Here is a 13,642-nt window from a genome sequence, read left to right as displayed (position 1 = left end):
GAAAATCTACTGTTCCATGCCTGGAATGCATTTCAGGATATCTGAACAGTTAGCTGTCCTCATCTTACCTGCATACAGTAAAAGACTAATGAGCATCGCTCCAGATATAAGGATAACTCAGAAATGGCAACCTTGCGTCGGAGCCCGACCCAAATCGTGGAAAGCTTCGCTTTAAAAAAAGAGCTACATCTTTCCTATGTTGGTGACTAATGTAGTTTATACCCTGACAACTCCACACGGGAGGAGATTTCCACTTCAGCAACAGGCACAGTAAATTACTCAAATCCGAGAAGCCTCTGATTCAGGAGTGATTGACATCTTGGACTGAATTTGTTTCTCCTGTATAATAAAGCATAGGGTTAGCCATCTTGGTGAAACCCCCAAGTACTGTCATCACCGATAACAAAAATCAAGCAAAGTAATAAGATATCTAAAATAACATGGCCCAGAACATACGCAATCTTACGACTCAAAGGCCTCACTCGTTCGGCTTGTGGATGCACTGCTGTAGACACCACAACCTTTCTCGTCGGTTGTAGGCAGAGTTGGCTCCATACCACTCGACTACATCTGCCCCACCCTTTGCTACAACTTCTACACAGGCTCTAGAGATTCTGCAGATGATGAAAATCTTGAGTAAAACACTCAGAAATTGCTATTGTAAATCTACAGGCCAGGCAATATCTATGGAGGGGAATAGCATTCAACGTATTGGGCGAGGACGTATCATCAGGACACACATCCTGAGATGCTGACAATTCACTCCTCTGCATCGTTGCTTCTGGAATTACTGAGTTCCTTCAGCATAGTGTGTGAGTTCAACCATCTACAGCCATTGGTCAAAGGAAATCCAAGTCACTAGCAATGAGTTCACCACCTTTCCTCTTCCGAGTTCTATATGTCTACATTTTACTCGCAAAATAAACCATGCTAAGTTCCGAGTCAGCCAATTTATTTTGTGTTTTTTTCCTCATAGTTAAAGCCTGCAGGGCTGCAATTACTCTGATGTGTTTATTTTTTTTCGTTTAATATGCACTTAATATTGCACTTTTAATATCACAATAGAGGTATTGTGAGTTCAATTGTATTGCTGGAGGGAAGCAAGAACTGTAAGCGGTACACTTGGTATGGACTCAGTGAGGCACGCTTTGCTCCAATATGCAATCATTGTGTAAATAAAGAATTAACCACCTAACCACTCGCTGCACCCACACAACTACCTTACATAGAACATAGAACATAGAATAGTCTAGCTCATTACAGGCTCTTCAGCCCACAATGTTGTGCCGACCCTCAAACCCTGCTCCCATAAACCACCCACCTTAAATCAAATTGTGGTCCTTTTAGCAGAGCGATTTCTTAGCACTCTCTGTTGTACAATGCCTTGCTTTGCATCTATGTGCGACAAAGCAGGTGACATTACTTCTGCAATACATTCTGTTTCCTGCATCTGTTCCCCTTGATGGAGTCATCAGTTCAAACACATACTTCATTAGCATATAGTATAATGAACTGTGCAGCTCAGCAGCGATCCCTGTTGTATGCCACTCGTCATAGCCAACAAGCCAAGAAAGACCGGTCTACCACCTATGCAAGGCTACGCAATGACTTTAAAATCATCCGAGAGGAAAGCTTCCTTTATGTATTTTTAATGAGAGCTTTAATCTGCAATTGATGAATGTTAAGTAAAATACAAATGAATTTCATTACAATAGTGTAGTGTCCCTCAAAATATACTAACACTATCAATTAGTCTCGCAATCAGTGTTAACCAAGGTAATGCACACACACAACATTCCATAATTCTGCTGTGTAAAGCAGTGGCTTAATAGCAATAGACGATAAACATAAACATCACAGGAAAACGATACTGGAGAATTAGTAATGGGTGACAAGGAAACACCGGACGAATTCAATAAGAATTTTGACTCAGTCTTCACTGTGTCAGCTATAGGCATTGGGGTCATAATGTATGTGGTTACCATTACCGGAGAGCAGGTTATTCTCTCTGCAAACACGAGGAAATCTGCAGATGCTGGAAATTCAAGCAAAATACACAAAATGCATGTGGAACGCAAGAGGCCAGGGAGCATCTAGAGAAAGAAGCACAGTCGACGTTTCCGTCCGAGATACTTTGTCAGGACTAACTGAAAGAAAAGATAGTAAGAGATTTGAAAGTTGGAGGGTGAGAGGGAGATCCAAAATGATAGGAGAAGACAAGAGGGGGAGAGATGAAGCTAAGAGCTGGAAAGTTGATTGCAAAAGGGATACAAGGCTGGAGAAGGGAGAGGATCATGGGACGGGTGGCCTTGGGAGAAAGAAAGGGGAAGGGAGCACCAGAGGAAGATGGAGAGCAGGCAAGGAGTGATTGTGAGAGGGACAGAGAGAGAGAAAAAAAGGAAAAACAGTAAATAGATAGATAATTAATTAGTTAATAAGTGTTAGGGTCAGAAGAGAAGGAGGGGCATTAACGGAAGTTAGATAAGTCAATGTTAATGCCTTCAGGTTGGAGGCTACCCAGAGGGAATATAAGGTGTTGTTCCTCCAACCTGAGTGTGGCTTCACCTTGACAGTAGAGGAGGCCATGGATAGACATATCAGAATGAGAATGGGAGATGGAATTAAAATGTGTGGCCACTAGAAGACCCTACCTTCTCTGGCGGACGGAGCTTAGGTGTTCAGCAAAACGGTCGCCCAGTCTGCGTGGGGTCTCACCAATATATTGAAGGGCACACCAGGAGCACCGGACGCAGTATATCATACCGGCCAACTCTGTAAATTCTGACGGCAAATGAGTCAACTGGATCAGATGGTGTACACCCAGGGTTCTGAAACAGGTTGTTGGAGGCATTGGTAATGATCTATCAAGACTCACTAGAATTTGCAGTGGTTCCAGACGGAAGGAAACTGTAGCCCAGTCAGTCTGACCTTAGGAATTGGTATGATGTTGTAGATTATTAAGGACGAGGTCTCAGGGTACTTAGATGCAGATAATAAAATAGCGCATAGTCAGCATGGCTTCCTCAAGGGAAAATCTTGCCTGACAAAACTTGGAATTATTCGAAGAAATAAGAAGTAGGATAGACAAAGGATAATAGATTGATACTGTGCACTTAGATTTTCATCAGGCCTTTGATAAAGTGCCATACATGAGGATGCTTAACAGGCTCAGAGCCTATGGTATTACAGTGAAGATACAAGTGTGGATAAATCATTGGCTGTTTGGCAAGAGGCAAAGAATTTGGCAGGTAGCCTTATCGAGTTAGCTGCTGTTGACTAGGTGTTCCACAGAGGGCTGAGTTGAGGTTGCCACTTTTTGCATTAAATTCCATTGACTTGAATGATAGAAATGATTACTTTGTGGCCGAGTTTGCGGATGATGGACATGAGCGGTAGGTAGTTTTGTAGACATGGAGAGGCTACAAAATGATTTATACAGTTGAGCAGAATGAGCAAGGAAATGGCAGATGGATACAGTATTCAGAAGTGCATGTTCATACACTATGGTAGAAGAAATTAAAGGGTAGACTATTTTCTAAATGGAGAGAAAATTCAAAATCTGAGGTGCAAATGGACTTGGGAGTCCTTGTGCAGGATTCCCTAAAGGTTAATTTGCAGATTGATTTGGTGGTGAGGAAGGGAACAGTGATGTTAGCATTCATTTCAAGAGGACTACAATACCAGACCAAAGATGTAATGCTAAGGCTTTATATAGCACTGATGAGGCCTCACTTGGAGTATTGTGAGCAGTGTTGGTCCCCTTATGTCAGGATGGATGTGTTGACATTGGAGACGGTTCAAAGGAGATCCAGGAAAACTAATTCGGGATCAAAGCTTGCCATATGAGGAGTGCTTAATGTCTCTGGACCTCCACTCACTAGAATTCAGATGAATCAGGCGGACCTCATTGAAGTGTATTGAATTTTGAAAGGCCTTGATCAAGCGGATGTAGAAAGGATGTTTCCTATAGTGTGTAATCCTGTCACCGGGGCTCGTTAGCTGAAGCTGTATACAGCCAGGTTAGACAGTGGTGAGAAGGCCTTATTTATAGCAATATACCTCTAGGGCTGATAAGATTTTGGGTTCAACCAAACTGGATGTCGAGATGTTCCGTTTAAAGGAACCTTGTTTTAAGCAAATGCTGTGTAAATACAGCTCATACACAATTATCGGTCGCCAATAAATGACAGATCATACATCAGCATCAAGCCACAAAGAAAGTATATTTATTCATTTTCAACTTTATCAAACAGTTAGTAGGAAAAGGAAGAAAGATAATGTCTAGTACAGCTAAATCAGTCTCAATGTCCTTAGTTTCAAAAAACGGTCCTTGCAAAAGGATCTTCCCTTCAGATTGGATCCTCCAGGCATCTTCCCTGGTTCTCTCCTTTTCGCATCCCCCACCACAAGTCCCTAAACCAGACTAATGTCCATCAGGAATCTCTCTTCACACAGCTCCTGGAACCTCGTTTCCATCACACATCCTCATTGACTGACACAACATTCCTAAATTGGCCAACATGGTCCTTTATCTTGAGCTGAAGCCAAAATACTATCACCATCAGAACACATGGCTTTTACAAAAAATGAGCTGAAATAAAATAACACTCCTTGTCACAGTAGAATTCTTAACCAGGTCACCGGTGAGGGAGTCGATGATTAGAGTATACAGCCTTAGAATACTGGGGGCATCCTTTTGAAAAGGAGATGAGGAGGCATCTCGTTGGAAAGAGAGTGGTGAATTGGTGAAATTCATTACCACAGACCAAGTCATTGGGTATATTTAAGGCAGAAGTGGATCAATTGTTGATTATTAAGGGACACAGGGAGAAGACAGGATACAGAGGCAGAGAGGGAAAATTGTTTAGCTAAATGTCCTAATTCTGTTCCAAATTCTTTTAGTCTTATGGTCCCAAAGTTCACTTTAAGGAAAGTAATGTTATGCAATCCCTGCCAGTCCCGATGTGTATCTGACTGTGTCGGTAACTTCATTGAGAATTGTTCTTTATCTTCCTACTGTCATCTCCAGTTTATTGTCAGGGACTTCTGTGGAACAAATGGCTTACATGAAGTAAAAGATCCACAGTTCATTTAAGAGTGTTTCTCACAATGTGCACAAGAGGTGGAAAGATACTGAGCTTTGTGTTGGTGAACCGAGGTTGGTGACTTGCCCTGCAATGGGAGACACTAATCTCTATCTGTGCTAGCACGTCAGTTCATCATATCTCCCTTCTACCAAACAAAATATTCGTTCCAGTTTCCCTGAAACGCAAACCATACACTGCACAGTAAAGACAGAATGAATGGTGGATAATGTTCAACTTTTGTTCTTAAGTCTATATCAAAATAGACAATTTATTTTCTTTCTAGCCATTGATTGTTGTTGGAATTTATCTTGCAATTTTAAACCTGTCAGTGAGTTAGGTATTTTAATTTTCAGTTCAAAGAGCTAACACTGGTGTGATTTTCTCTCCCTTTCCATGGAAGATATTCAACAGAAACACAAGGAAATGTTGCGGATGCAAACTGAAACACTGAGAGTGAACACAATTGTAAAGGGGGAGAAGGTGAAGATTTTTCAGCTGCTTGATCGCTATGCTGAGCTCACAGTCATTTCCACGGTTCGAGATCGAAGACTGGTGGAACATGAGCTGCTGGCAAGAGGCCGAAAACATGAGGAGTTCAGACAGGAACTTCTCAAGGGAGATTTAAAAAAAATTAGGACTGATCAATTGTTCGAGAGCAGTTTATCACTCTCCAAATCAGAGAGTTCGGCAGCGGTAGTTGGAGTCCCGGGGATCGGGAAAACAACAATGGTACAAAAGATTGTTTATGACTGGACCACAGGGAAACTATATCAACAATTCCAGTTTGTCTTCAGTTTCAAATTCCGGGATTTAAACTCCATTACAGGCAAAATAAACCTGAGGGAACTGATTCTGGATCTGTATCCTCACTTTGGGAATACCCTGAGAGAGGTCTGGAAGAAACCAGAGAGACTGCTATTTATATTTGATGGTTTGGATGAGTTCAAAGACACAATCAATTTTGCTGACAGTCGGAGAGACACAGAACGCAAGCACCAGTGTCCAGATCCCGAGTGGTGGTGTGAAGTGTCTGACATTGTGTACAGTTTAATTCAGCACAAGCTGCTCCCAGGGTGTTCAGTGCTGGTGACCAGCCGACCCACTGCGTTACATTCATTGGAAAAGGCGGAGATCGGTATCTGGGCGGAAATCCTGGGATTTGTTGGTAAGGAACGGAAGGAATATTTTATCAGGTATTTTAAAGATCCGACAGTGGCGGCAGCTGTTTTCAAGCACATGGAGGAGAACGAGATCCTGTACACCATGAGCTACAACCCCTCCTACTGCTGGATCCTCGCTCTGGCACTGGGCCCCTTCTTCACACAAAGAGTCAGGGACCTGCAGCGTGTTCCCAAGACGATCACGCAGCTGTATTCCTACTATATTTACCACATCCTGAAAAACCACGGCCGTGAGATTGACAGCCCCCGTGATGTGTTACTCAGGGTTGGTCAGATGGCCTTCAGAGGAGTGTCCGAAAAGAAGATTGTATTTACAGATGGAGATTTGATCAACTACAATCTGCAGTCTTCCCAGTTCCTGTCCGGGTTCCTCATGGAACTTTTGGCGAAAGAGGATTCTGGGCGGAGCGTGGTGTACACATTCCCACACCTCACCATCCAAGAGTTTGTAGCTGCACTCTCACAATTCCTGAATCCACAACCCAGAAATATCCTGAAATTCCTCACTGAAGTCCGCAGTACGACTGACGGGAGATTTGAGGTATTTCTCCGTTTTGTTGCCGGTCTCTCCTCCCCAATGACAACTTGGCGGCTTGCGGAGATTCTGGGTCCATTTCCTCAAGAAATGGTCTATGGAGTTATTGACTGGGTGAAGGAAGAGGTGAAACGCCAGACTGGGAACGCATCAAGTGCAGTTGCTAAAAGGACACTACTAAACACATTGCACTACCTGTTTGAGTCTCAAAATCATGCACTGGCTCAGGCCACACTCGGGTCTGTGGAAAAACTTTCATTCAGTGGACTGCGACTGACGCCAATTGACTGCGCTGCCCTGTCTCATGTCATTGGGCTTTGCAATGCAATAAAACATCTCAATCTGGAGCAATGCTACATTCAGTGTGAGGGACTCCAGCGGCTGGGACCAGCGCTACACAAATGCCTGGATTTGAGGTAACTGTCATTTGTCACTGATTTGTGAATTTGTCTCATTTTGTTGGTGTGATATGAAGGAAAAGAAACAGTGAATGTAACTCTGGGAAAGCAGACTCCCAGTGTCGTTGACAAAAAAATCAGTGGATCCGGCAAGAGACTACAATCTCTACAGTGCCTCATTATGAAGTGGTTTTATAATCGTTATCTGATCAGAGAATACTAGACAATGATTACATTGGAATTTAATTAAATGATTACTATCCTTCCCACTGCCAGAGACACTCACATTAATGAGTATTGTTTGCTGCCCCTCTCCCCCAATTGTTGGTCTCGGAGACTATAATAGCGAATGGATTTCAGTCTGTACGCCATGTATTCACCCTTATTTTACCCTGGACTTGTCTGATAGGAGGCATTCATTGTACATCCTGTCTGTTTCAGACTCCACTCACATGTCTTGCCCATTTCTCTTTACACCTCCATGCGCCAACTTTTCACCCTACATATGGGCAATTCTGCCATATCCCAGCATCACGTCGTTCTCTCCACCGCTGCCCATAAGCGATGCAACCTCGGCTCTGTCACCACAATGTATGCACAGTGAACCAGCACCTGCTCTTACAACCATAGCTACCGCTGTATCTTTGTCTCTCTCATTCATTAAGCAGGAAGATTTCCCAGTCGTCCTTGATTGAACACCATCGGGAGAGTTCACAGATCTTTCAACTAAAGCACTTCATTGCCTGAATTATTCACATTTCTTGAAAAAAAATAGTAGGGGGTAATCTAACTGTTAATTCCTGAAGGTTTTAATGATCCTTGAAATACCCATGTGACAGAAGTGATATCGATTCGGATTAGTTGATTAGCTGAACACACTGTTTGTGTTTAGATTGGGTTCCAATGAAGTGGGAGATTCAGGAGTGAAATTAGTGTCTGCGGCTCTGAGAAACCCGGAATGTAAAATACAGAGACTATGGTAAGTACCAGATAATAATTGACTGGGCGACTGCCAAATGTCAGTATAGACAGTGTCTCTGTGTCTTAAAGTCTCACCCTCTCCGATCTACAGGATAGACAGAAACGGTCTCACAGATTCTTGCGCAGGGTATCTTGCCTCCGCTCTCAGTACAAACCGATCACTAACGGAATTATACTTGCGTGGAAATAACCTGGGAGATTCAGGAATGAAATTGATGTCTCTGGCTCTGAGGGACCCAGAGTGTAAAATACAGAGACTGTGGTAAGTACCAGACTGTGGCAGATTGTGCTTGAAGTCACTGTGTGTCTGTCACTGAACATTAATGTGATCAGTAATGGTGTTACTGATAAACGCTGGGGAATCTCACCGACCCCGGTCTCTCTGTATCACTGACTGTTACTCTCTCTGATCCCCAGGTTGGGAGAAAACAGTCTCACAGAATCTTGTGCCACAGGTCTCGGCGATGCTCTCAGTAAAAATGTCTCACTGACGATGTTGGAACTTGGTCGCAATGAACTTCGGGATTTGGGAGTAAAACTGGTGTCTGCATCTCTGAGCAGCCCACACTGCAAATTAAAGCAACTGTGGTAAGTGCATTTATGCATACATGTCACCATATGCACAACGTACAAATGCATAAGTACATGTACACCATACAAATTTAAACATGTCACCGTATACATCATATAAATGTGCATATGTCAGCATGTACACCATATACATTTGCATATGTCACCCTGTACACCATATGCAAATGTCACTGTTTAAATATTTTCCTACAGGCAATTGAAGTAAAACAATGAAATACAATAGAATCAGTGAAAAAGTCTGCATACAAGTACTGACATGCTATCAGTGTGTAAAGGCAAATTGTACAAATGAAAGGGACAAATAAAAATAATAATATTGAGGATCGCTTCGCTAAGCAGCTTAATGTAAGGGGCGATAACCCCCTGCCCGGCTAAACTTAAGGAATCTCCTTTGGTGGATGCTGCGCGATATATCCCTTGTTACAAATCAGCACCCCGAAATAACAAACAGTACACAATATGCGATTAAATGATTGAGCTTTATAGCTCTTACTTTGACTATTTGGTTAGTAGAGAAACAAAATATAAAAGGAAAAGGGCCCAAATCGTACTAACAGTCTGTGCACGCGAAGTTGGAGCTCATACTGTTCAGTAGTCCTTCTTCCACCATCTTTCTCCACTTAGCGTCGCCGACCTTTGGACAGCTGCTCCGTGTCCATCCCGTCCGGCGGTCTACCAAATCTGTGCATTCGCGTCTTCTCACTTCATTTTTCCCTCTCTCCCTCTGGCAAAAGCACGCGAAATCAACTGCTTCCGGAATCACAAGACAGGGCAACGAACTCCTGATTGGCTAACCTCTGCTTGCCAAAGTCCCGTTATCTCTAGCCATAACCCAAACATTGCTGATACAGAGAAACCGTTACCTAAGCAGTGAAACATTACAAAGAAGCCATTCCAAGTAGATCAGTTGAAACATCCTTGAAAGTCAGCCCATAGATTGCATTGAGTGATTAGTTTAGTGTTGAGGTGAAGGAAGCAATCTTTGCTGGCTGAAGTGCCTGATGGCTCAAAGATAATAACTGTTCCTGAACCAGGAGGCATGGGAATGAAGGCGCCTGTATCTCCTCCCTGATGGTGGGAGTCCTGGATAATGGTTGCTCCTTTCTCGAGTCGGCACTCTTTCCAGATGTGTTCAATAATGGGGATAGCCTTTTTCTCTGAGAAACTCTGTTTTATCCACCAATGTTTATGAACATTTCTTTTCCTGGGGCTAGTGTTTCCATACCATACCAGGCTATGATAAAATCAGACAGAATACTCTGCACGGTGCATCGATAGAAGTTGTTCAAAAGTTTTAGATGCCCTGTTGAATCTCTGACAAATTCTAACAATGTGAAGACTCTGCCCTTCCTCCTCCAAGATGAATTTATCTGTCGGTCCCAACACCGGTCTTGTCATAACGCAGAGGAATTTAAAGCTACTCACGGCTGGGATGAGCTCTGGGATATTACCACTGACTTCCTCCTCCTGCAGCTCTCTGCTTTTGCTGACGTTGAATAAGCACTGTTATAGTGGCACCATTCAACCAGATTTTAACCCCCCTCTTATATACCGATTCATCACTACCTTTGATTTGGCCAACAGCAAACTTAAATATTTCATTGAAACTGTTCTTAGCCTCACAGTCACTGGCATAAATGAAGTCGAACAGAAGGATAAGCAGATAGCCTTGTGGTGCACTTGTGTTGATAGTGATTATGCAGGTAATTTTCACGAACATAAGGGATTTGCAACTTCTCCTTTCTATCTGTTAAAAATGAAAATATGAAAGGAAATATATTATCAAAGTACATATGCAAACCTAAGATTTGATTCTTATGGGAATACACAGTAAAATCCAGAAAGTCAATGAAAGGCCACATGTAAAAGGACAAACAAACATCAAAAGTACAAAAGACAACAAACTGCAAATACAGAATAATAATTATTATAATAACTAGTTAAGAAATGTAAATCAAGAACTTGAGAGGGTCCATAGTTTGAAGAAACATTTCAATGATGGAGCAAGTGAAGTTGAATGATGTTATCTCCTTCGGTTCAAGAGCCTGATGTTTGAGGGTATTAACTTTTCCTGAACCTGGGTTGAGTCCTGATGCTGCTCTCCCTTCTTCCTGATGGTAGCAGCAAGACGTGAGCTAGCCTGGATGGTAAGGGTCGCTGACGATGGAAACTGCTTTCCTGCAAAAACATTTTGTGTAAGTGTATTCAATGGTGGGGAGCACCATGATAAACTGGGCCATATCCACTATATTACATATGCATTTCCGTTCAAGGGCATTGGTCTATCCATACCAGCATCTAACGTAGACAGTCAATATGCTCTCCACTACACAGCTGCAGAAGCTTTTAAAATTTTCAGATGTCATGACCGTTTTTCTCCAACTCCAAAGGAAGTAGAGGCGCTGCCTTGTTTTCTCTGGAATTGTACTTACTTGCTAGGCCCAGAACAGGTTCTCCAAGATGTTAACACTGAGGAGTTTAAAGTCCATGACTGTTTCCACCTCTGTTCCTCCAAAGTAATTGGCTAATGAACCTGTGGATTTCTCCTCCTGAAGTCAATAATCAGCTTTTTAGCCTTCCTAAAACGGAGTAAGAGCTTGTTATTATGGCATCACAAGCCAATGTTCAATCTACTTCCTATATGCTGATTTGTCACCACCTCTGATTAGGCCAATGAAAGAGATGTCATCTGCAAATCTGAATATGGCATTGCAACTGTGCATAGTCACTTAGGGATAGTTGCAAAGTGATTAGCTGGAAGATGAACACACATCCTTGTGGTGCACCTGTGCTGTTGGAGATTATGGATATGTGGTTGGCAACTGATTGACCTCTGCAAGAGGAGATACAGCGGATCAAATTGCATAAGGAGGTCTTGAAGCTTATTGATTAGTTTTGCGAGGATGTTAGTATTAAATGCCGAGCAGTACTCAGTCAAGAGCATCCTGATGTATGCAGCTGTGCTGTACAGATGTCCCTGGGTTAATAAACTGGCATCTGCTGTGGACCTATTGTTCCGGTAGGCAAAAATGAGTGGATCCAAGTTGCTTTTCAGGTAGGAGTTGAAATGTATCAGTTCTGACCTTTCAGAACACCTGATCACGTGGACGTAAGTGCTACTAAATAGCAATTGAGATAGGTTACCACATTTCTCTAAGACACTAATATAAGTGAAGTTGGCTTGAAGCAGTTGATTACCTCAGACTGCTGAAGTGGGAGGTTAAAGTCTTCCGTTATCACCCTAGTCAACTGATCAGTATAGCTCTTCAGTACTTGGCTAGTTACACCATTTGGTCTACCAGGTTTTTTTCTCTCGCTCGCATTGGAGGCTCAAAGACTGAAATTTCACAATTATCGGGGCACATACAGATTATCTGAAATAATAGCAATGAGGAATTTAAAGTTGCTGTCCTTCATCTTCTTTCTTTCTCTCATCTCTAGGCTGAGGGATGTCAGTCTTACAGATTATTGCATTGAGGATCTTGTCTCTGCTCTCATGACCAACCTCTCATTGAACGATCTGGACCTGGGTTCGAATTCCCTCACAGACAGATCTGTCCCCGCCCTTCAGAGACTGATACTTGAGCACCCAAATCTGCAGCAGTTCGGGTGAGGGTTTATGCTGAAGTTTAAAGCAATAAAACACCACTTGATCGATGGGCTTTACTTAATATGGTTTTGTATATGTTATTAGTACTTTAACCCCAGATGTCTATCACAGTCATTTTTATGTAGTCAGTTATTTACTCTTTATTCCTCCATTTTTTTTTCAGGCTGAGGAACAATCCATTCAGTTCAGATGGAGAGAATCAGTTGAAATCACTGCAGGGCAGCAGACCCGGACTGCATATGGACCTATAATCACATCAGTATATGAAAGGATGGGAATGTTTTGCCCAATTATTATATTTGCAGATAGCACAGAATAGGTCAAGTTTTGGAAAACGTGGTAGATTCTCAAAGGCCAAAGCAGATATATATTATTTGGAAATTTGAGAGGGCAAAACTGTATAGGTATCAACATTAGTGGCACTCGGGTGCTGACCCAAGTGTATACTCAGACTGTTGATCACTGATGCTAGTGACAGTATGTTTTGATTTACATGCGACCTGTACAGCTAATGTATAACAATAAAATGTGTGGTTTTGCAATTTGTACCTATCTCACTTTAACCCACTTTCTTTCGCAGTATCCATTCCTCACTCTGTTTCTCAGCTTGTTCACTCTCAAAATGTCCTTAGTTATTTCTATGCTGTGACATGGCAAAATGCAACACACAAATGTTTTTGTCTCTGTGTGTGAAAGAGAGTGCGTCTGTGTCTGTTGCGCACGCCATACTCACACAGGTACACGCAATAGCCGGACAGACACAGATGCTACAGCTTTCACGTCACATGACAGGCATTCATGTACACACATCCACACTTGCACACGCACCCGTCAGCACCGACTGAAACGCTTGCCTGGAATGCTAGAACACAGCAACGTTGTCTTTTGCTGACACCCAGCTGCTGTTGCTTCTGCATGTCTCCCCTTTCTCACCGTCACAACGACAGTGACGAAAGGGATGAGGAAATTCCGTCCTTTACCAATTCTCTCTTCTACAGGCTCTTCTTCACACGTCTCCTCTGATCTGCTGTCATCCAGCTGAGACTTGCCTTGTTCATCAGGGCTGTGAACTTCATGCTGTCAAACCGTGATCCCAGGCAAGATAACAATACCATGGCCTACAGTTACAGACCTAATTGAGAGCATGTGCAACTTCAGATTCAGACCTGTTTGCCAAGGACTAGAACTATATCCTATCCTTCTGCCGTGTGATGTCTCAGTCTAGTGTTTCACATCCTAATATCCCTCCCCACCCAGTT

The 13,642-nt window shown here is 42.7% G+C and overlaps 1 protein-coding gene across 3 annotated transcripts in view; it reads left to right on the top strand.

The window, feature by feature from the left end:
* Positions 1-12,907, top strand: part of LOC132384391 (NACHT, LRR and PYD domains-containing protein 3-like) — a 61,740-nt gene extending 48,833 nt beyond the window's left edge. For all 3 annotated transcript variants that reach the window (XM_059955497.1, XM_059955496.1, XM_059955495.1), the window contains exons 6-11: positions 5,488-7,219; positions 8,094-8,180; positions 8,274-8,444; positions 8,600-8,770; positions 12,215-12,382; positions 12,547-12,907. In XM_059955497.1, the coding sequence (XP_059811480.1) occupies positions 5,488-7,219; positions 8,094-8,180; positions 8,274-8,444; positions 8,600-8,770; positions 12,215-12,382; positions 12,547-12,634 (2,417 nt within the window). In that variant the 3' untranslated portion in view covers positions 12,635-12,907. The remainder of the gene's footprint in view (positions 1-5,487; positions 7,220-8,093; positions 8,181-8,273; positions 8,445-8,599; positions 8,771-12,214; positions 12,383-12,546) is intronic.
* The last annotated feature ends 735 nt before the right edge of the window (positions 12,908-13,642 follow it).

This window comes from Hypanus sabinus, chromosome 32, assembly GCF_030144855.1.
Source record: "Hypanus sabinus isolate sHypSab1 chromosome 32, sHypSab1.hap1, whole genome shotgun sequence".
Lineage (NCBI taxonomy): Eukaryota > Metazoa > Chordata > Chondrichthyes > Myliobatiformes > Dasyatidae > Hypanus > Hypanus sabinus.
The sequence above is the reverse complement of the archived record's forward strand: the minus strand, read 5'-3'. Positions and strand labels throughout refer to the sequence as shown.